This window comes from Vicugna pacos, chromosome 23 (assembly GCF_048564905.1).
Source record: "Vicugna pacos chromosome 23, VicPac4, whole genome shotgun sequence".
NCBI lineage: Eukaryota > Metazoa > Chordata > Mammalia > Artiodactyla > Camelidae > Vicugna > Vicugna pacos.
In genome coordinates, this window is record NC_133009.1 from 38768654 (window position 1) to 38791928 (window position 23275).

General features: G+C 45.1%; 1 protein-coding gene across 2 annotated transcripts; it reads right to left on the bottom strand.

The window, feature by feature from the left end:
* Positions 1-3933: 3933 nt before the first annotated feature.
* On the bottom strand, positions 3934-21440 carry ADIPOR1 (adiponectin receptor 1). 2 transcript variants are annotated; one of them, XM_006213245.4, is made up of 8 exons: positions 21306-21440; positions 11638-11872; positions 10330-10446; positions 9302-9473; positions 8681-8867; positions 7519-7706; positions 5126-5319; positions 3934-4773 (listed from the first exon to the last, which is right to left on the bottom strand). In XM_006213245.4, the coding sequence occupies exons 2-8, from the start codon at positions 11776-11778 to the stop codon at positions 4645-4647; spliced, it is 1128 nt and encodes a 375-aa protein (XP_006213307.1). In that variant the 5' UTR covers positions 11779-11872; positions 21306-21440; the 3' UTR covers positions 3934-4644. The 2 variants fall into 2 exon arrangements, with proteins under 2 accessions (XP_006213307.1, XP_031530621.1); XM_031674761.2 differs by having other exon boundaries at positions 4683-4867.
* Positions 21441-23275: the final 1835 nt, after the last annotated feature.

Below are 23275 nucleotides of genomic sequence, written 5' to 3' on the forward strand. Positions count from 1 at the left end.
ATTCAGTTCTTGCGAATGTCCAAACCAATTGGGTTTGTACTATTTTACTCTGTGGGGCCTTTGATTCTTCAGGGATAACAACACTTATAGCCAAGTAGGTAGAAATCTAATTTTACACAGCGTTAACATTTTTTATATCGTATCTCTGATCTTAAGTTATCTGATTTACATATTTTGAGTGTAGGATTGGTACAAGTTTTAATGGAGGCATTTTGGTAAAGTTCACCAAAATGATGACTTCAGATATCCTTTAACAGTGATTTTGATAACTCTGTGGTTTGTGTATAATGTAAAATGATGTGTGTGTAAGGTTGTTTGTAGGTTGGATTGAAAACAAGTTTAATGCCCATCAGGAGGGCATTACAAATCCAGTGTCATACAATCCAGTACCATGAAGTTGTGAACAGTGTGTATACTTTGCCATTAGTTGTGTGAAAGGTTGGGAAAATGTAGTCACATTTGCTTGGATATGTATAAGATGCATTTGTAAAGATACAAAATAAAGTAGTAACATTAGTTTATTTGGAGAGTATCTGGTTGGTTGGGAGACAGGGTAGGAGATTTTTCCCTCTACATATTTTTATGCCTTTTAAAATTTGCATCATGTGAATGAAAAGTATGTATATTTTAAATGAAGTATACATACTTTAAATAAAAATAATCCCTTGTTTTCTGGTTGCAGAATAGCATCCAGATGCTTTAATTATATTGCCTAATTCCTGGCTGCTAAACTGAAGAGTTTTTCCGAAAATGAGAGGAGACTTAATAAAGGAAGCTTTGTTTAGAATATGCCCACTTCTTTTGCAAAGAGTAAAAGATGGAGAAACTGCTAGCAGAAAAACCAACACACCAAGGGAACTCATTCAGATTTCTCTTACTTCCCCAATGGTACAACCCTGGCATGTTTTGCATCTCTCAGTCATGGGGACACTATCCTCATGTAAGAATATTTCCAGTCCTTTGGATATCTGACCTAGTACCCTACAGCCCAAACTGATTCTGAGTTTCTTATGTCCATTCTTGGAGGGCTGTGTCTGGATAAGTTGAGTTAGTCAGTCAGGTTCCACACATTGCCCTGCCTTTTTTGTTTGGACACCTGGGGTGATTCGGGTGTTTATAGCTACCCAAGGGTTCAGTCAGGGAACTGACTGAATGGGGAATTTGCTGTGCAACTCAAGATCAAGTACGTAGAATATAAGTCAAATCTCTAAACCAACTAGGCACAATACATTGCACTTTTGTGCTACCAGAGTATGACAGACATGAAAATGCACTTCTTAATTCCTGAGTGTAATCAAAGCAGGAGCCCAGCTGCCGCTTTGAACTTCATTGTGAATTTGCACTCAGGCCTAGCCCATGCCTCCTAAGAACTGGTTCCTGCCCCTGACTGGCTATGAGACAGATACTAAAGAAGGCACTTTTAGGGGTGAGATGGGACTCCTTTGTCAGTAGATTTTGGATCAAGAACTCCCAAACATAGGGCTTTGCTGAACCTGTCTTAGATTGCAAGGCAATGGATGTTCTATACCTAAGAGATTAGTCTCTTCCCTAATTTTTAACTTATTGGTAGGAAGATGGTAGAGTCAGATTCCTAGCCTTTATTCTTGGCCTTTCTTTAGTCACAACTCATTAGCATTTCTGTCCTCAGTTTCTTTTCTCCCGTAGTGCCTAGCTCACAGCAGGTCTTCAACAAGTACGTAGGAAGTGAGTGAACCATAGCAGGCAGTTAGAGAAAGATGGTAACATTCACCTGCTGCTAGTTAGCAGTTTTGGTAAAGGCAAGGGAGGATAGTGAAATCAGAATTTTTAAATGATCTGAGGCTTTAGAACATGGGGTTTAAGTCAGAATGATCTGGACTCAGATACTCCAATCCTGTCTGCCACCTTGTGAAAACATCTTGGTCTTTTGGCACCTTAATTCTTTCATCTGTGGGATGGGATAATATTACCTACTCAACAGGGTTAAAGATAAAAAGACATAAAATGACACATGAAAAGTACGGAGGAGATACTTGGTGGATGTCCTTGCCCAGACCCTTCCCCTGGTCCTATCTGCTGGAAAATGAGGAAGTGTATACGCCGGCTCTCACCAGCTGCCTTCCACCTCGCTCGTTTCCTCACATACAATGTGGACAGAGCTGGGGCAGATGTGGCCTGTCCCCTTCCAGTTCTTTCTATACTAGTGGTTGCAAACTCAGGTGCCTCCCAGGGCCAGGCAGGTGACTACAATGCTGGGTAGGTAGGGCCAAGGATGAACCTGAGAGCACAGCCCTCCATAAAGGTACAGCTGCTATTGGGCTGCTTGCCTGTTCCCACCGTGCAGGCCAAACAGATCATGGTTGTGAATGTTTGCTGCTTGCAGGTAGCAGTTTGACACTTCTGCTATCAGCTCCTTAAGTTTTTTTTTTTTAAATTTAAGAATATTTTGTATTAAGTAGATACTATATATGTAAGAAAAGATAATCATGTTATAAAGAACACCTAGGCTTGCTCTCTCTTGCCTTTGGAGACAGCCTGCTCTGTCCATGGAGCGTGTATCTCTCTAAATAAACTTGCTTTCACTTAAAAAAAAAAAAAAACAAAAAAGGAAGACGTGGGTACTCACCACCTATTTAAAGAACAAAAGTTTTACTTTTGAAATATCCCATGCGCCCCTCATCCTGTCCTTTCCTCTTCAGAGGTAGCCGTTTTTCTGAATTCACATTTCCTTTTTAAAATATTTACCATGTTTATATCCTGAAGCTGTTATTAGTTCCTGAACTTTACATAAATGTAGTCATACCAGGTACATCTAAGTATATCCACTTCTCCCTGATCTTTAAGATTATGTTGCTTGTCCCTGTTAATTAATTTTCGCTGCTAAATAGCATTTCATGTTAAGAATAAACCAAGATTTATTCTTGCACTCAACATTTCTGGACATTCGGCGTCCTTGCAGTACTTTGCTACTACGTACAGCCGCAATGAGTCTTTTGGAACAAGCTAAGCTTCTCAAGGGTAATGGTTCTCAAAATGTGAATTGTGGCCCATTAATAAGTGATGAAACAACTTTGGTCAGAACAAGCATTTTTTAAACGAAGAGATCCAGAACAGGTATCAGACGCATCTCACGTTGTAAAGTGCTGCTTCACGTAATGTTTGCGTGCTGTTGTGTGTACACACTTCCACACACGTCCAAAGTGGTTCTACTAATATGTGGTTCCACCAGCAGCATCTGGTCTGCTCCACATCAGTACCAACACTCTATGCTAGGACCTTTCATTTGTGTCAGTCTTACTAGGAGTGAAGTGGCTTCTCAGTTTGGTTTTAATTTACATTTCCACGATTCTCTCTGGAGGGTGAGATATGCTGACCTAGTTGGATTCTTTTTTAAAAGGATCATTTGTTCTCCTAGTTGTGCAAACTTGACCCTTGAAGTGAACCCAACTCTGAAACTCAAGAAGATTCTCATCTGAAGCCTACACTAGCTCAGAAATGCCTCCTGGGGGCCTTTTGCCATCCAACGAGCAGAATTCATGTCTGGCTGAAGACACTTTGCAATGGCACAGAAAGGCGCTTTGCAGCGGCACAGAAAGGCGTGGAATAACCTCCGTATGGCACAACCTTCATCAGGGCAGTTTTAAAAGAATTAAAGTCTAAAGTAATAAGTAGTAGAACACTGATACTCACGAGGCAGGTGTCTTACAATTACTGAACACTACTATAGCATAACAACTTCCCTAGTAAATGTCTGTGCGCTAAGCAGAGAAAAATAAAGTGCTATAGAGGAGCAGATGCCAGGAATTCAATTAGGCTCATTCACTGGCCTGCACGTGCCAGGTCTGTTAATACCTATGATTCAGTTTCGTGCCTCAGCAGAATCTGCAATTATTTTACTGGTTTTAATCCTCTGGAGCTGTGTGCAAACAGCTGAGACCACACATGTTAAACCTCTGAGTGCCAAGTGTCTTCTGTTCTTTTATTACATCATAGTCTTTGCATCAAGTAACATAGCAATGATAGCAAGTTTCCTTTTAAAGCTTAGTATTAAATATTAAATATCTTTCCCCATTTTAATTTTACATTACTCTGCCAAGAAAAAAAAAATTAAAACTCAAGTTATTCGAAGCCTGGACACACCTCCATGATTAGCCGGGCTGTGTAAAGGTCGGTGGCTTTGTTCTTCCTGCTGGGTGAGCAGGTCCAGGCCCAAGAAAGATGGGACCAGGTTATAATTGTTTTTGAAAAGTGTGCTACAAAAACGGACGGCCTGTTATAAGCCAGGTTACAAAGTAAGGATGGGGGTAAAGGAGGGACATTTTCTTCTAGAAACAGAATTTCTGAAGAGTCCCAGTCCATCATTTTTCCCCAAAATGGTTGGAGGAGGGGTAAAATCTCAACGTGAGCTTCAAAGTCCTACCTCTGTGAGGGGATAGTAGTTGCCTTACCAAGGGGCGATGGCTGAGTCTGGCCATCCCCACTCTTCTCAGCTACGGAATGGAGAGTTTATTGCCCAGTGAGCGTGAAGTGGGCTGAAGCTTGGTTGGTACTGAATTCTCTAGGAGGTTTCTTCTAGAAACAGACAACTGACTCTTCCTCTCACTTCAGCAAAGAAGTCATTTTAAAAGCACTTGGGAAGTTTCTCCTGGGCCCTGTGGGGGCAGCTCAGAGGAGGGAGTCATCGGTGCAGCCGCCTTCCAGGCCGTAACGGAACTCTTGGAGGTTGGAGACCCCGTAGAAGTGGACAAAGGCTGCTGCCACCACCAGGACGTGGAAGATCTGATGAGACTGGAACTGCAGGAACAAGAGAAGGGCCTATAGGGCGACGGCAAGGAGGGCTGGGAGCAAGTAGGAGAAGGCACTCGCCTCTTCAGTTCCTCCTCAAAATCTTTTTACATCATGAAAGTGATAAATTTGTTGTAGAAAAAAATTTTAAAGTTCTGTCAGAGATACGCCAAGATGTTAATATTAATCACCCCTCCCCACAACAATCCCCCACCTACCTACACAGACAGGTACGTATACACAGGTACACGTATACACCCCCAAACACCACCTGACCCCAGGTCTCTTGCTGCCTCTGACTCCAACCTTTGCCTTTGGGCCGGTCTCACCACCACAGGCCCTGCAGAGAGTCATTTCTTACCCAGATGTCGAATTTTCCAGGGAAGAAGCGCTCTGGAATCCGTGCAGCGTAAAGGCCAGCTCCAGTGATGTACATCACGGCCATGAGGAAGAACCAGCCCATCTGGCCCACCGTGGTGGCCTTGACGAAGCCCTCCGCGATTGTAAAGTGCATGGTGGGCACGACACCGCTCAAGCCAAGCCCCAGGAACACCCCTGAACAAAGCAGACATAGGCTGTCAGGCACGGAGCAGCACTGCTTAGAAGGCACTGCAGTCCTGCTGTCTTCCTCTGGAATGAGCTACTTTCTGGTGTATGGTACATGTTCAGGAAATTTAGTCAGCAGATATTTCTTCCATGCCCAGAATGGGGAGAAGGCTGTGTAAATGCTGACAGGGCTATCACCTTCTAAGGAGCACTGAGAACAAATATGTCACACTCTTTATTATCTGTTAAGAAGCCGTGGCAAAAATGACATGTCAGGCCTCTCCGATGGCTGCTCTGGGTGTAGAACCGTGATGGCACGGCCGCAGGTGGCTTCCTAGCCAGAGAGGAGCAGGGCAGGTTTCCCGTTAAGATTAGAGAAGACTTAACGCTTAAGGACTCTGACCTCCTAAATAGGTAGATATACGCAGATTCAAAGCTGTCTGTGGTTGCTGGACAGGAGTAAGAGGAAGGCACGAATGGGGGCCTCTTGACACCTCCATTTCTGTGGACACCCCTGTGAAAGCACAACATCTGGAACATGGTTGGTGCTTGATCAACACTTAATTCTTTCAGTGAACGTTAAAATAGCAGATATTAAGTCTAAAGGGACTGAAGACTAGTGGTAATTGATGTGTTGCTACAAGTAATGAGAGTGGACAACACACGTTTGTGCAGCTATTACAGTTAACAGGGCTTATGCGCAACGTATTCTGTTTACCAAATGAAGCCTTCCATCCCCTTAGTAAAATAACTCCAGGTGTTTTAATTTTAACCCCTTGGTTTGAGTGCTCAGGACTCAGGTCACCAAAATGACTGCCTTGTGCATTTTTTAACTTTCTCAAACCAAATGTAAGAGCAGTCATTTCTATACTTGTCATTTCTATACTTGTAGCTAGTTGGCCAGCTTGGTAATTATCTGTCCTATTAACATTTTATTGAAATAGTATGAAACTTGGGAGAGAATTGAGCTTTGAAAATTCATGCTGTTTTGAAAGTTACAAAGACAAATCAGGAGTGGCAGAGCACCTCACAAAGTTTTCTGATTAGTTTTTACTGCTATTTTATTATGAAATCTGTGTTTTATAAATTTTTCAAAGTCAATTAGATTCAGAAGGTCCCTTATAAGGTGTGATCTCAAGCAATACCCAACTCAGTGCAGGCATTGCCTCAGTCCACAAGACCTGAGTATTTACCCCGCTGCTGGAGGGAAGAGAAATAGTGGGAGGAGAGACAAGAATGATCATAAATGGTTATGAAACACTGTACCTCACAGGGTATAACTAATACTAAATGAGTTTATAGTATTCTTTATTCATCTAAATGGCAGTTTCTTTGAGAAAACTGGCACTGAATTTAGTGCTAACAATAATTTTATGCTCCTAAGTTCTTTTTCCTTTGCCTTTCTGCTAGTCAGTGTCCTTGAACAGGATGCCACCCTGCACCCTATTCTCCTCGGATTCTTCTTTACAACCTATCCATATTTATTGATTCAGCCTCTTGACTCTTCATTGAAAATTCTTAAATCTCTATCTGCAGTTCAGAACTCTCTCAAACACCAGAAGTCATAGATCCAACTGATTTCTGAATTATCTTCACCTGCCATTAAACAGAAAACTTCAAAAATTAGTCTAAAACTGAAGTCAACAGATTTATCTCCAAACCTCTTTCTCCCCTTGACAATTAGTCAAATAAAAACAAGAAAACACTAATGTTTACTTACAGTTTTTTTTAAACATATGTCAGTTCTTGAGTCAGAACAGACAGCTAAACCATAATTAAAGGGAATAAGAATTCTCAAAAAGTATCTGCCACTAGCAAACACCAGGAATCCAATTAATTCATAGCAACATTTTTTTAAAATAAACTTTTCGAAATATAAAAGAAAGAAAGAAAGAAAGGAGAGGAAGGAGAGGAAGAAAGAAAAGGAAGGAAGGGAAGGAAAAGAAAGGAAGGGAAGGAAGGGAGGAAGGAAGGAAGGAAAGAAGGAAGGAACGAAAGAGAAAGAAAAGGAAAGAAAGGAAAGAAAGGAAGAAAGAGAAAGAAAAGAAAGAAAGAGAAAGAAAGAAAGAAAAGAAAGAAAAAAAGAAAGAAAGAAAGACAGACAGACAGACAAATTAGGGTTTGGGTGGGGTCCCTAAAATGCAAGCTGTAGGACCAAGGGTTGAGCCCACTAGGCTCGAGGCCCACACACTTTGTCTTCCTACTCACCTGCTCTTGTCTGCCGGTGCTTAGGAGTCGCAAACCGGTCCCACTGAGCCACAATGATGGCAGAGATGCCCAGGACACAGACGATGGAGAGGTAGATGAGCCGTGGCTGTGGGGAGCAGTAGAAGGAGTAATAGAGCCAGGGGACAAAGCTCCCCATAATCAGTAGGGCAATCCCTGAATAGTCCAGTCTAAAAAAAGCCACAAAATGAAATGGATCAGGAGGAGAAGTGAAGTATTCTGGTGGGTTGTTCAACTGCTTCTTTCTGTTCTCCAGCTGCTCTCAGATTTGACCATCTCTAGCCCTCACTCCCCTACAATCTGTCCAATATCCTGAACCCAAACCCTACAAGGTCACACACTTCTGTTTCACAGTGGACAATTCTGAACTGCATCCCTTTCCCCTAGTTGTGACAGCTATACCCCGTCATGGATACTAGCACAATCCAGCTGGTCCCCAGCTTATACTCAGGGAGGGCTCTGAATATTCCCCAGTTCTGACAGGTTGAGTTCTAAAAATAAAACCCTTAAGTTGAGAGTATTATTAAGGCATACTGTTCTGTTTTAGTTTACTTATTAATGATAAAACTGTATTCCTGTTACTGGTATTATTGAGAAAAACAAAATAACTCAACATCACCACCGAACCCAACAATAACAACAAAAACAAGCAAATAAACAGATAGAACCCCAGCGCAGGGTTGGGGAACACAGAAAGCACTACATTATGGACACCTGGCGCCTCCAGCAACACATGGGCAGCAAAGATAAGCTTTGCCTGACTGGTGGGTCGCAGCTCTAGCAGTCTGAAGCATAGAAACTCGGCCACGCCCCAAACGGCTCAGGCCAACAGGAAGGTAGGACAGGACGGGTACTGAGTCTTGGAGAGCAGCCCATTGGCACCCCAAGTTTCACAAAGGATAGTACCGCACAGCAGGAAGTACACTCCACAACTGGGCTCCATCTGTTGAGGAGGCTGCAGTGAAATTTTTCATGAAAATTCAAGAGGAAGATTCATCACCCTATTATACCACATAACTGAAAGTCTCTCCTCCCAACAGGGAATCTTCAGGCACTCCTGGTGCTTGCAGGACCCGTTGGCACCTGGATCACAAGATGTGACAAGAGTGCCTGGTCTTTCCCTATTGACATTCTTTTGACTCACTTGGAAAAAGTCCGGGAGACTTTCTCTGAATGACAATAGACGGTGTGGAAGAGCCAGGAGAAGCTGAGGCAGAGCACTGCACCCAAGAAGAACATCCCAAAAACCACCTTCTCCTGCAGAGGGGCCATGAAGTACATGTTTGGTCTGAGCATGGTCAAGATTCCCAAAAAGAGAAACAGCACAAAACCTACAGGAGGGAGGAAAAGAGAAAAAAAAGCCTGAGGAAAATGGGAATGTGCTGGTTTAAACCAGTACTAAAACCACAGGGTTTAGCTTGGGAACGGCAGCCTGCAGTTTCAGGAGAGAACTGCACCATTCACACACACCCAGAGGAAAGACAATGTCTGAACGCTGGCATCCTGTTCTGACAATGGGGACTCATGAAGCAGAAGGAACTGCCTTCAGGGAGGGCAGTTCTGATAAAAACATTCGGTTGCAGTTTCTCCCGTTTGTAGGCCTTCTTCCCCAGGGCTAGAGACCAGCCAGAAAGGGTCTGTCAAGCTCACCAGCAGTTTAAAGGCATGACTCCAGCTATCAAACAACTAGAACAACTTGGTTTATCCTTCTGCCTTGGCATTTAAGGAGACAAAAAATTTGATTTTCCCCACCCAAACCACTCACCAAGCAGATGGGTCCAGATGTTGCCAGTTTCTGTGTGGATTCGGAAGATGCTCTTGAAGCAGGCGCGGAAGGAGGGCATGGGAGGCCTATGGCCATGCAGCAGGTAGTCGTTGTCTTTCAGCCAGTCAGGGAGCACGTCATACGGGATGACCCTCCAGCGTCCCTCCCAGACCTACAATGCATACGCTCCCTAAGCGTAGCCCCAGAGAGTGGGGCTCCCCGAGGACAAGGGGCAAAGGGAGCGCCCAGCAGGCTCTGGGTGGTCCCAAGTAGCAGTGGGGAGCCAGCCTGGGCCTGGAGACACGGAGACACAGCATGGGCGAGGCCGTCCCAGCACCAACTGCTTTTCTCAGTGCCTTTGTTCTTATGTCACGACAATTCACCTGGACATGCTGGGGTAAGCATATCCTCTCAGCATTTAACGAAAATATGGCAGGACCTCCTTTAAGCTACTTGAAATTTTAAAATTAAGTAAATGTAGTTTATAAAAACAAAGAAACAGAAATTATGTATGGTTTTAAATTTAACAATTCTCTCAATTACAAGTGTGAGCAAGAAACCACAGGAGTATTAGGACTCGTGACTCTGTCACCAATAGAAATCACAGGAATTTTCATACATTTGTTTTGTAGATATCAGAATATTGTTTCTATTCATCACTACTTAGAAATTATAAATTCTAATAAAATACATTACAGCCTGTCATTAATGCATATTTAATGTAGTAATAAAAGTGCCCATGCTACTGTAACACATTCTAATATTTTGATGACTGCCAAAGGGATCAACAGCAAAAATAGTTAAGAACTCCTGTTTTAGAACACATTTTGAGTAACACAGTAGGCAGTAAAAATTAAAGCCAAATTTAGCCAAAATTTAGCCAAATTTTCCCTTGATTTACTTTGCCTTAAAGAAAAACAAACTTACGCCCAGGAATAAAAAGCTCCCCCCAACCTGCCCCCTAGCTGGCTTGCCAGGAGGGAAGGGCCCGGCTGAGCCCGCCCCACTAGCCCCGTCCCCGACAGAACCTTGTACACAAACTCCTCCATCTTCTCCATGGCATGGTGGGCTTGCAGGGGAAGGGTCAGCACCCGCACCTCCTCCTCCTCCTCCTGTGGCCCGGGGCATGCTTGCTCCTCTTCAGCCTGCAGGAAGCAGAGACACAGGAGCTCCCGTGTGAGCTGTGTTAGTCCAGAGCAGTGCCGTCCGGAGAAACCCAAACTCACTGCTTTCTGCCCAGCCCCTCTCCCATACACAGGCCCTTCTCCCAACTCCACAGTGGTTAACGAGTTTACCACCCTGTAAACGCGGGAGTGAGAGCCCAGTGGAGCACACGGGAGCCAGATGGCCGGACATTAGAGGCATGGAGACCAGCACACCAGGCCTTCATGATCTTTAGTCTGAGCAGCCCACCCTTGTCTGTGAGACAGCGGTTCTTAACTTTGCCCAATTTCCCAAATATTTCTTTCAGACCACTGAATTCTCAAAAGAATGAAAGATAAGAGTCTCAGAGATTCTCCTAACAACACTTTGGCTCTAGGTTCCCCACCTCTGGGGATGCTACCACGACTGATGCTCTGTATCCACAGCAGCTCCGGGAGAAGCAGGGCCTCAGAACTGGTTCCACAGGAAGTAGCAGCAGGGACTCCTGGACCCAAAGGAGGCCTGATACACAGTGTGCATGTGAGACAGCAGCTGCCTCCCAAGGAGAGAGGTCAAGAGCTGGCAGCTCAGCTCCTTCTCTGGGCTACTTTCTCCTGTTGATGGTTCCTCTCAGATTTTGTGATAAAGAGCCCCCCAACATCCATTCTTGGCAATGGAGTCCCTGGTTTTGTTCAGGGTGGCAATGTTACCACAGGCAAACTGAAAAGACCACATCCATGTACATGAAGTACTGCCAGGTGCTTCCAGAAAGGGCAGGCCCTTCTCCCCGCCGCCCTGCCCCCGCTACCCGCCATGGTGACACATTAAGAATGACTGAAGATCAAGACAGGTGCCTGCCAGCAGTGGAGCCCCTACGCCAGCCTGGACTGGTTACTTCCAGAACTCTTCCACGTCAGAGACACCTACCTTGTCACAGCTACAGGGATTTTTCTTTGTTACATGAAGCCAAAACCGATTCTGACTGCTTCCCTCCCTTAATCACAGACATGCACTGACTACTTGTTGAATTTCAGGTCTTGTGCTAAGCACTGGGGTATAAGCAAATGCTCACAGTGGAAAAAACACAAATAAAGAGTTATAACACAGCATGATGTTGACTCGGATAGAGGCAGTCCCAGGGCGCTACGGTTCCTCCTTTGGGGAGAGTCAAGATCTTAAGAAATGAGACTTACTTTGGTTGGGTTGGTGACAGCCCGCTTGCCCTTCTCCTCTAGCAGGGGTCCCAGTTCAGCCAGCTCCACTGTGTCAGCCTCCCTGTTACCAGCAGGAGCCCCACTGCCCTGGGCCACCACGGGTCCTTTGTGAGAAGACATCTGGCTGATACCCCAACGCCCTGCAGCTTCGACTTCCGGAAAGGGTAGGGGCTCTCAGCCCCAGGGGGCAGAGAGCTCCCTGTGATGGAAGTCACTAAAAGCAAACACAAACATGAAGGGTGTGATAATTTAGTCCTCTTAGGTTTCATGTCTGCAAGTAAACACTGATTAATCACAGCCCATCAAGGACACCCGCTTCAGTCCCAGAGGCCAGCGATCTGCTGAAATGAAATCTATCCCCTAACTCCTCTTACTGTCACCCTTTACTCAGAACCTCATTAATCTTAAAGATAAGGCTGAAAACATTACATGTGGTTGCTTGCCTTCAAAAGATTTGTGCTTTTTGCACCAAACTGTCACCACAGAAAAACAGCTCCCCACCCCCAGGTCCCTCCCACAGTAATGCAGCCTATTTAGTGAGCAGTCTGTCTGGTCCGCCATTCCCAAAGCTACTGTGTCCAAGGAATGCCTGGCTCTGAGACTGAGGAGCAAAACTAGGAAGCCGATACCTGGCTGTAGTTACGTCAAGACCACCCAGGCTTAGAAATGAATTCTCTGCCAACAGAACTCAATGGGCTTTATCTACGATGCTCTGACAAGTGTGTGAAAGGAACTTGGTTGTGGGCTAGATGCCCAGTGGGTAATTTCTCTGCAAGGTGTACTATTTCTATTTTAGGATCACAGCCTGGGTTCAACACCTGAACAGCAAGCATTCATCAAAACCTCTCCTTACAGCAGCAGTAACTTACTGGGACGCAGGAAGCTGAAGACAGGAGGCAGCCCAGCCTTGCCCTTTGCCACACAACAAATCGGCTCAGCAAGGGCCTGGCCCAGCGACCATGGCTCATAACATGCACCCCACTCAAATGAGCTTTTCAGAAACTAGAGATAGGTACACTGATCCTTAGGAAATAGTCTTTAATCAGGCCCCAGGGAGATGAAAATACTGAAAGGTGGGGAAAAGTGCCCCAAGGTTTCCCAGCCTCTTACCCTGAAACAAAGGAATTTACTACTCATAGCAATAGTAGCCAGAATATTAACATTTTCTTGCACTGGTTACCTGAGCCCTGATAACCACAGGGTAGTGCAAAGAGGGCCAGGAGACAGCTGCATTACAGGAGAAGAAACTTAAGCTTAGGGAACCTACATCTCTCATAATGGGTAGTAAGCTCAGCTTTGCTCCCAAGGGAGGCACTGTATCCATCTCCCATGGCTGCTCACTGTCCGTACATCTCTGACATCTTGTACCAGCTCTTTGTTTACTCACAAGTAATCTCAACTCCTTCTCAGGGATTATGACTGGATATATGTAGTCAGGTTAGGGCAATCCTCAAGTTTCAAGAGTCATGCTATGCTCAACTCACAAACACAGCTGAAAGCTACAGGCAGGTCTAGCTCAAGAGCAAACGACACTAACCCAGCACAGGGCAGACCTTTCTATGGTGTCAACACACAGGCAGTTCCTCTTCCTCCAAATATGCAAGACTCTACAAGATGCCAGCCCACAGTCATAGCCAGCAATTGGGCCTAAGGAGAACAGGAAACTGGAGGCCTCTGACATCCTTAGGAGATAGGCAACCCACGTGAGCAAAAACATTGGGAAATCTTTTTCAGCAGGCTGACCACAAAACACATTTCCTCAAAGTGAAGTACTAAGGAATAAACAGCTTTACTAAGAAATAATTTATACTGGAGCCAAAAATATAAATAGCTTTGGGCATCTTGGAGAATTTTGAAAAGGGGAATTCACATAGCTAGAATACCGCTGCGAATACTTCAAAGTAGGCCACTGGGGCAAAATATACTTCAGGTTCTGGGATACAATACTACATATATCACAAGTTGAGACATATCCCTGATTGTGGTCAGAACAGGTATTTCAAAATGAATGAATGAATGAACAAATGAATGGGGCAGCATTCGAGCCAGCAAGCACAGGACCTGTCACTAGCTAAGGGTTTATGCACTGGTGCTTGCAGGGCTCTCTCCCGTCCCTCTCCCCAGAGTAAGCCAACATACTCACTAAATACTTCCCAAATGTATTTAGTACTAGTACCCTAAGGCACTCTGAGGTACTGTGCAGAATACAAAGTTGAGTAAGTCAAGTTATTGTCTTCAAAGAGCCCATAATCAGATGGCGTAAGTTAATTTGTGGTATGCACAAAACCACTGACAATTTCCCTGCTCCAAGGGGACAGTGGAGGGAGAACCCCTAAATTAGGATGGCCACACACTAAGTTCAGTTGCTCTGAGTGCTCTGTAACTATTTCATTAGAGGGAATGTGATTAACACAGACAAACCTGAGGTGGGCAATTAGGGTGAGAGATGCAGAAGCCAGATTGGTATTTTTACTAATATCCTCATTTGATCTGAAAAGTCTTTTTTCTTTTTTAATTAATAGACTTTATTTTTTTAGAGCAGTTTCAGGTTCACAGCTAAGTTGAGCAGAAAATACAGAGTGCACATAGCCCTCCCCACCCACACATATATACTCCCCTATCCTCAACATCCCTCATTAGTGCGGTACATATTTGGTACAATTGATGAACCAACACGGACACACTGATGTCAACCAAAGTCCATAGTTTACATTAGGGTTCATCTTAATATTGTACATTCTGTGGGTTTTGACAACTGCATAATGACATGCAGCCACCACTATAGTATCATACAGAATAATTTCACTGCTGTAAAAATCCCTTGTGCTCCATCTATTCATTCCTCCCTCCCTCCCTCTCCTCAAACCCCTGGAAACCACAATCTTTTTATTGTTTCTGTAGCTCTGCCTTTTCCAGAATGTCATTTGTTTGGAATCATACAGTTTGTAAACTTTTCAGACTGGCTTCTTTCATTTGCTAGTATGTCTTTTAAGTTTCTTCCATGTCTTTCATGGCGTGATAGCTCATTTTCTTTTTTAATGTACATGTATTTTAAAATTTATATATATGTACTGTTCACTGTTTCTAAGAACGTTTAGAGCTTTAGCTTTGTAAACTTACATAGTTATCAAAGGAATCAAGCCAACCACAAAATAAGAATTGATTCAAAAAGATACATACACCCTACTATTAACAGCAACATTACTTATAATTGCCAAGACACGGAAGCATCCTAAGTGCACATCAATAGTTGAACAGACAATGAAGATGCACTATACATATATACATACGTATATGTATGTATGTATGTGTATGTGTGTGTGTGTGTGTGTATATATATATAAAATATATATATAATGGAATACAACGCACTATACATATATACATACGTATATGTATGTATGTATGTGTGTGTGTGGGTGTGTGTATATATATATATATAATATATACATATATATATATATAAAATATATATATAATGGAATACAACGCCCCCGTAAGAAGGATATTTTGCCATTTGCAACCCCTTCATTCACTTTTTTTTACTTCAAAAACCAGAATTTTATAACTGACATAAACATTTCCATTTCATCAAAAACAACAAAATACTTAGAAATAAACTTAACCAAGGAGGTTACATATACTCCGAAAACTGAAATGACACAAAGAAATGGAAAGGTTTCTTGTGCTCTGGGGTTGGAAGAATCAACACTGTCAAAATAGCCACACTACCCAAAGCAATCCACGGATCCAATGCAACCTCCATCAAAATACTCACGACATTCCTCACAGAACTAGAACAAACAATTCCAAAATGTATACGGAACCACATAAGACCTGAACAGTCAAAACGATCTTTTCTAGGTATTTTTTTTTTCTCTTTCTTTTTTTTGTTCTCTTTTCTTATGGTTTGATGATGAGAGAAGGTCCTTTAACATTTGTTGTAAAGCTGGTTTGGTGGTGCTGAAATCTTTTAGCTTTTGTTTATCTGTGAAGCTTTTGATTTCTCCCTCAAGTCTGAAAGAGAGCCTTGCTGGGTAGAGTATTCTTGGTTATAAGTTTTCCCCTTGCATCACTTTAAAAATATCGTGCCACTCCCTTCTGGCCTGCAGAGTTTCTGCTGAAAAATCAGCTGATAACCTTATGGGAGTTTCCTTGTATGTTATTTGTTGCTCTTCTCTTGCTGATTTTAATATTTTGTCCTTATCCTTAATTTTTGTCAATTTGATGACTATGTGCCTCGGTGTGTTCCTCTTTGGGTTGATCCTGTGTGGTACTCTCTGTGCTTCCTGGACTTGGGTGACTGTTTCCTTTCCCAAGATGGGGAAGTTTTCAGTGATTATCTCTCCAAAATTTTTCTCAGGTCCTTTCTCTCTCTCTCTCCTCTTTCTGGGACCCCTATAATGCGAATCTTAGTGTTCTTCATGTTGTCCCAGAGTTCTCTTAAATTATCCTCATTTCTTTTCATTCTTTTTCCTTTTTTCTGTTCAACAGTAGTGATTTCTACTAATCTGTCTTCTAGCTCACTGATCTGTTCTTCTGCCTCATTTAGTCTATTCTTGGTTCCTTCTAGTGTTATTCATTTCAGTGATTTTATTCTTCAACTGTTTTGGTATTCTTTGTATTTTCCAGCTCTTTGCTAAAAATTTTGCTCTGTGCATCTGTACTCCTCTTGAGTTCTCTGAACATCTTGGCCATCATTATTTTAAACTCTTTCTCAGATAAACGGCCTATCTCCTCATCACTTAGTTCTTCGTGTGGGATTTTACCTTGTGCCTTGGCCTGGGAGATAATCCTTTGCTGCCTCATATTGTCTTTTTTTTTTTTTTTTAAGGTGAGTTAGTTACTTTCTTGACCTTGGAGAGGTGGCCCTCTGGGGAGACATCCTATGTGTCCCAGCAGTACACTCCTCTCTTGTCACCCAAGGGTCAGGGTCCAGCCGGTCCCAGGGCAGAGTCTGGCCTGCTTTTGTGGATTCCTTTCACAGGCTTTGCGATGTTGTTTTCTTATTTCTGGTATCTGCCCCTGGTGGATGAGGCTGGACTAGATGCTTATGCAGGGTTCCTGGCAGGAGGAGCCAGTGCCTGCCCACTGCTGGGTGAAGCTTGGTCCTGGACCTCTGGTGGGTAGGGTCCTGTCTAGAGGCCTTTGTGGCTCAGGAGGTCTGCTGATGGGTGAGGCTGTGCTCCCACCCTCTATGTTGTTTGGCCTGAGGCTTCCCTACAGGCTGTTGGGTAGCACTAGGTCTTGGTGCTAATGAGCAAACCAAGACGTCAGCCTCCAGGAAAGCTCATGTAGATGAACACTCCTGGAATGTCTGCCACCAGCTTTTATGTCCCCTGGGTGAGTCAAAGCTGTCCCCTATGTCCCCTGGAGATCCTCCAAAACCAGCAGGCAGGCCTGGACCATATTCCTATGAAATCAATTCCTCTGCCCTTGGACCTGGTGCACTCGAGTTTCCATGTATGTTTCCCAAGCGAATGAAGCCTCTGTTTCCCCGAGTCCCGTGAGGCTCCCAGAGCCAAGCCTCGCTGGCTTTCAAAGCCAGATGTCCTGGAGTCTCTTTCTCCTACGAATGCTGGAACCTGGGCTGGGGAGCCTGACATGGGGCTTAGAACTCTCACTCCTGTGGGAGGGCCTCTGTGACTTAACTATTCTTCAGCTTGCGGGTCACCCACCTGGGGGGTATGGGGCCCAATTATATCACGAGCACACTCCCCCTACTGTCCCGCTGTGGCTCCCTCTTTATATTTCCAGTTGCATTTGATCTTTTTTGCTAGGTCCCAGCCTTTTTTCCTGATGGTTGTTTAGCCGTCAGCTGTGGTTTCGTTGTCGCGAGGTGAGCTCATTGTCCTGCCACTGGGCCAGCCTGACCAGAAAGCCCTTGACCAGAAATCCTGATCTGAAAAGATTTTATGCCCTCGAGCCTAGTGTTCTCTGAGGATGACCTCAGTCTTACGGCTACTATCATCAGAGACTCTTTCCTTTCAGTCCAGACCATCTTCTGTTACTTCTGGTTCCCTCCATCTCCTCTACTGCCATCTCCCAGGCCTCCCCTCTGCATTATCTATGGACCCTGGGTCACTAACCCTAACAGGCACCCAGTTAACTCACAAACCAGCCACGAGCTACAACTCATCACACAGACATGTCGTCATGCATTAAAGTACATACAATGAAGGTCAATGGAGGTTATGTCATTATAGTGTGCAAAGTCCACTGTCCAGCTGGGTCTTCTAAACTGTAGCAACACAGAGACAGAAAAGGGAGAGAGAGAGATCAGCGGTCTGGCAAGAAAGAAAAGCAAATAATGCTAGGACATGAACACAGAACTTGACAGGAGGACCATGCTCAAACAACTGGGAATCATCACAAGCAAGTGCTTCAGTTTCTATTACATAAAACAGCATAAACCCCTAAAGTGATTGATTCTGGGAGCACTCAGGAGAGACAAATATACTTCAGCTTCCTATCTTTCTATAACCTGATGTATATTAGAGGAAACACATTTTCCCTCAAACTCACCACACCCAATTTAGCAATCATAATCGGGTCAATCCACTGACTGCATTTTTGATGGGATTTCAATTGAAGCTAATAAATCGTTATCACTAAGCTTTTCAACTCGATAAACCTATGACTTCAGAGAACAGAGCTGTGGAGGGAGGGAGGTGCTTGTACTCCTGTAAATAAGCTTATCCTGGAACAAACTTGGGAATGGACGGATTCCTAATCGCCAGCCAGTTTCTGCTGAGTTTATTTCCCTCATACTTTTTTGAGACATGTATTTTGTGAACCCGTTTCCAAGTTTTCCAGGCCACAACATGCTCCTTCCGTGGAGTCAAAGGCATAAAACTTCTTCTAGGAGTTTTTAATCTGGGGTCCCTGGGCCCTCTGAGGTTCCATGGGTAAGCCCCATCTAAGCCTACCTGATCCTCACTGTTCTAAAGCAAGACCAGTCTAGCAGTAAAGACACGAACACAGCCACCTTCTCCTCTATGTACTCTTTGTTAGGGAAGGGGGTTTCAAATCACTGCTGCAGAAAAATTAGTCAACGCAAAGGCTTATGTTTGAAAACTACCGAATTGCAGTGATGGGGCCTCAGCTTTCCAACTTGATCACAAGCGTCACTGACGTAGAGTCTGCGGTGAAAAATCACCGTCTAACTTTCTTTGTAGCTTTTCTCCAGGTAAAGCTATCCCAAGGGGTCTTTTTTTTAATCTCAGAGACAGGTAAGCTTTTCAAATGTCATGCTACACACACAAAGTATACAGGCACAAGAAGGTGTTTCTTACCAGTTCTTTTTAATACCTGGCTTTTAAGTACATTACAGATACACGGCCAATATAGTTACACATTATAGTGATAACTTTATACTGTGAAAGCCCCAATGAAACAAAAGCAAACTAGGTCTAGCATGTCTAAAAGCCAATCACTTGGAACAGGTTTGCCTAGAAGGTACTTTCAAGGATCTTTTCAATGCAAGAAAGCTAGAAACTTTACAAACATTAATCGTTCCCTCAACATTTCTGAATAGGAAATCACCTTTGAGCGTAGTGAGAGGAACAAAGTCCAGTGGGCATTAAGGACAAATCGACATTAAGGACAAAATGTCATGACTCTGATGAGCACCAACACCAGAAGAAACTCCTCCAGTGGTAATGAAGCTTCTGGATTTAAAGATGACTGTTTAGTTCACCAGTACAATCACAAGGAGATGGGACAGGACAGTGCAGCAAGACTATGAAAGAGCTTGCAGTCTGGCTTTATATTAAAGGAGCCAAGGGAATTTCTCAGGGAAACAGAGAACAGACTTACTGGACTAGAAAGAAGCACAAATTTCTTTATCCACCTGAGAATACCTATTGATCACATACAACACGCGTGGCATCGTGAGAAAAGGCAAAGAGAGGAGTCAGAGGCGTCACATGGTTGCTGGCCTCTATTTCAAGAGAACTGAACAACTTCTGTTTTCTACTAACATCACTACAAGGCTAAATGCCACAAAGTGCTGGAGCGATTCAGAAGAAAGCTCAGTTTTAGTTGGAATTATCAGGAAAGGTTTTGTGGAAGATTTTAAGAAAGGATTTTGATAGGTACAGATGAGATCAAGGCATTCCAGAAGGGTAGTGCTATGAAGCCAGGCAGGCTTGAAAGAACAAAGCCCCCAGGGCAGTGAATAATCCACTTTCCATAAGGAAATCTTGGAAAGGAGAAATGAGGCCAGGCTTAAGAAGCTGAAGATAGCCTAAAAGCCTACCTAAGGTGGTGCGCTTTATCCATTAGCAGTGGGGAGCCTGGTGGGTTACTGTTGCTCCCTAATACTTGTCTGAGGTTCCTTCCTACCCGCAGGCAAAGTTGTTGCACGCAATTTTTTCTTTTAAGCCCTTGCGGATCATGTAATTTCTTGACCCCGGGGAATAGAATGCTTTCAGATTCTACTCAGCAATTAGGTATAGTTTTGTGGAGGTCTACCCTAAGATGGTCACTCACAAGTAACACACCAATTTTTAAGACTGATTCCCCAAATACCAACCACTATATGGTAACACAGAAGTTACTCCTGAGATAAAGAAATTTGGTGGCTGCAAGCTGGTAACTACCCTGACATGCAATCTGTTTAGCAGATTTATTAGTACTGTATAGACAATATAAAAACATGAGGAACAGCAGCTGCACCATAACCCGTGATGCAACCCCTATTAAGAGAGAAAAGCAGTAAACAGATCTCACTATCACTTCATTTTGGAAAAGAACCAGCCATTACAGTGCTCACTGGATTTTATCTGGTAGCCTATGTATTTCATGCTTTGTTTTCTAGCCTGTCTTCCGCATACTTGGGGGGAAATACTGTGGTTACTCTAGTAAAGTACTTTGTAGGCCTTCTATTGCTCCTGGCCCCTTAATCCGTGTAAACGAAATTCGCCTTGTCAGTTTCCCATTTGCCTACATAGCATCAGAAATCGAGGGAAAACATGTATCTATGTTGTTTTCTTGAAAATCGAAAGCTTGACCAAAACTCTCAAACACAAGGTGGCATCAAAGTGAGGTTTTTTCAGGGAATCAAATTTCGTTTGTCCCCAAAGTACTTCAGGTTTTGCTCACATTTCAGCTTTTAGGACTATCTTAAATAAATGTAAATTGCCTACCAACCTCCCCTCCTCCTTCATCAAGGTGGGGGCACTGTCACGGGTCTCAGAACCTTGGGGCTTCTCAGCCTATCTAAGACGGGTGTTCCCCGCCGAGAGACGGTTCCGCGACCCGGGCCCTCAGCCCCTCTGCGCCTCTGCGCCTCTGCGCCTGCTCGCGTGGCCTTGGGATCAGGCTCAGCTCCCGCCTGGCAGACCCGAGCCGGAGCCCGAATCCGGACGTCTCGCCCCGGCGGACTAGGAGGCTGGCAGTGGGGAAGCGGGGCCCTTGAACTGCTTCGGAGGCGGCGCGCATGGAGAGGCCGGAAATGTTGACTCGACGCGGAGAGGGCAGAGGCGCTGCCGGCTCCGGGCGGAGGTCTCGGGGCCTTCGGGACGCCTGGGCGGTTGAGTCCCACAGCTGCCGCCTCAGCACCGCGCCAAGGCTCCCGGGGGTCCCCGAGCTCCGGCTGACCCCTGCCTTCCCACTCGCTCGCCGCGAAGCCCCGGGGAACTTACCGCGGGCGGTGGGCTCTGCTGGGGGCCGCGGACCCCGCGCTACATCCCGCGGCGATAGAGACGGCCTGCGGCCGAGCGGCCCCGATCTTCTGCGCCCACCCCGCGCCGGAAGGGGCGCGCAACCCACGGCGTCACCTCTCGCGTCATGTCCTCCGGGGCGCTCCGCCCCTCCAACGCCCAATCACAGACCGACCCCATAGTCCCCGCCCCACCCTGGCCCCGCCCTCTCCAGCCAGCAATCCGTCCGCAATTTCAATCACAGATCAGCTCCATCAGCCCCGCCTCCCCCTTGCGAGCCCCCGCCCATCACTACGGCCCCGCCCCCTCCGCTGCTGGGAGGCAGGGACCCGCCTCAAGTCCCAATCACATGTCTGTTTCCCTCGGCCCCACCTCCCTCGCGCGGGCCCCGCCCCCTCGCTCAGCTCCAATCGTAAACCCCGCCTCTCAAGGCCTCGCGAGTATCCTGCCCCCAAGGTGCTAATTGGAGCGCGTGATGGGGAAGGAATTTCAGGGAATTAGACCGAACCCTGGGAAGGAATGCCGAATTTCCTACCATGCACCTTGTTCTCTAGGCTGGGCACTGTAATCCCTCTTCTTCAACTTCATGGTCACTCCATCCCTTCCACAAATATTTACTGAGGGCCCGTCGTATGGGAGGCACGGGCCAGGCTTCTGGTCAAGAACAGCGGGGCCGTGCTGTCTTCCTTGGGGACGCCCTGCTCCGGCCCGGGCTCCCGCTGCGGCCGGAGGGGGACCGCAGGGTGCTGCAGCCCTTGTCTAGGGGGCTGACCAATTTTCACTTCTCCCAAAGACGGTACGTGACCAGTCTATGCTAGATACAGAGAGAAGGTAGTTTACTAGAATCCTATAGGGATGCTTCAGGGCAGTGGGATTAATTCTCTTGGTGCTGGTTAAAAGGGTAGGCTCTGGAGTCACAGAGACCCAGGCTTCCGTTCCTGGTCAGCCTCTGACCTTGAACTTTTTACTGAACCCTCCGTTTAAGTACCTTGTGTGAAAAATAGGAATAAAATAGTGCTATTTGATGGGGTCATCGTCAGGACCGAGATAATATATGCAGGGTCTTAGTCTGATGCCCAGCAAATCGTAAATGCTTCACAAACCTTAGCTGTTCTGTGTTGCCTGCTGTATAAAACCCTCAGGAACATGTGCTGTCCACGGGATTGTTTGTTTCTCAGCATGGTGTTGCAAGGTTCTCACCTGCCCTCAGACCACACCTTCCTTCACTTTCCCACTGGTATTTAGACCCCAATGAACTTGCCTTGTTCTCCAAATATGAACTTCTCTTCAGTTCCTCAGGCTTTCCCATGTGCTGGTCCTTTTCTTGGATTACCCCCCTCCCCTTCTCTCCAAAAGATCCAAACAACAACTTACAATGCCCCGTTCTAGCTCTGGCTTTGGGCCAAGACAATCCTAGGTTCACATTTAGGTTCTGCCAGCCACGGACCAGCTGTATGACCTTTTGCAAGTCCTTAATCTTAGACTCACAGGATTATTGTAAGGATTCATTTATACGATGAGTACTTACCACAGTACCTGACACATGGCTGTTAACTGAAAAACACTGATTTTCTTCTCTTCCTCCTTCTTAGAGTCTTTCCCAACCCCTTCCCATCTGCACCTTGTGCCTCTTCTATAGTATTTATCAAACTGTGTTTATTTACCACTGTCTTACTCTAGACCTTGAGTTGTTGGGGTCTAAGACCAGTCTTGGTCACCACTGAATTTTCAGGGCCTAGCACAGTGCTTGGCCTATGGCAGGTCCTTAATAAAGTTTGTATACTGAGTGGCTGAGGCAGGAAGCTGTATAAGACAAGGAATGAGCTCCTGTGTGGGAAATTCTCTTTGCTGGGCTGCTTCACTAACTGAGCCCCACAATCCTAAGTAAGACTTTCCTATTTGGAGGTGAGGTGGCTGAGTGTGTCTCACAGAGCACAGTAGCTGATCAAGAC

What these genes read in the sequence shown, in the direction of transcription:
- ADIPOR1 (XM_006213245.4), bottom strand. Translation starts at nt 11,778, where the DNA reads ATGTCTTCTCACAAAGGACCCGTGGTGGCCCAGGGCAGTGGGGCTCCT. An exon ending in CTGTCACCAACCCAACCAAA is followed by an intron (nt 10,447 to 11,637) that starts GTAAGTCTCATT and finishes TGCTTCCTGCAG; the next exon opens with GCTGAAGAGGAGCAAGCATG. An exon ending in CATCTGGACCCATCTGCTTG is followed by an intron (nt 8,868 to 9,301) that starts GTGAGTGGTTTG and finishes TCCCTCCTGTAG; the next exon opens with GTTTTGTGCTGTTTCTCTTT.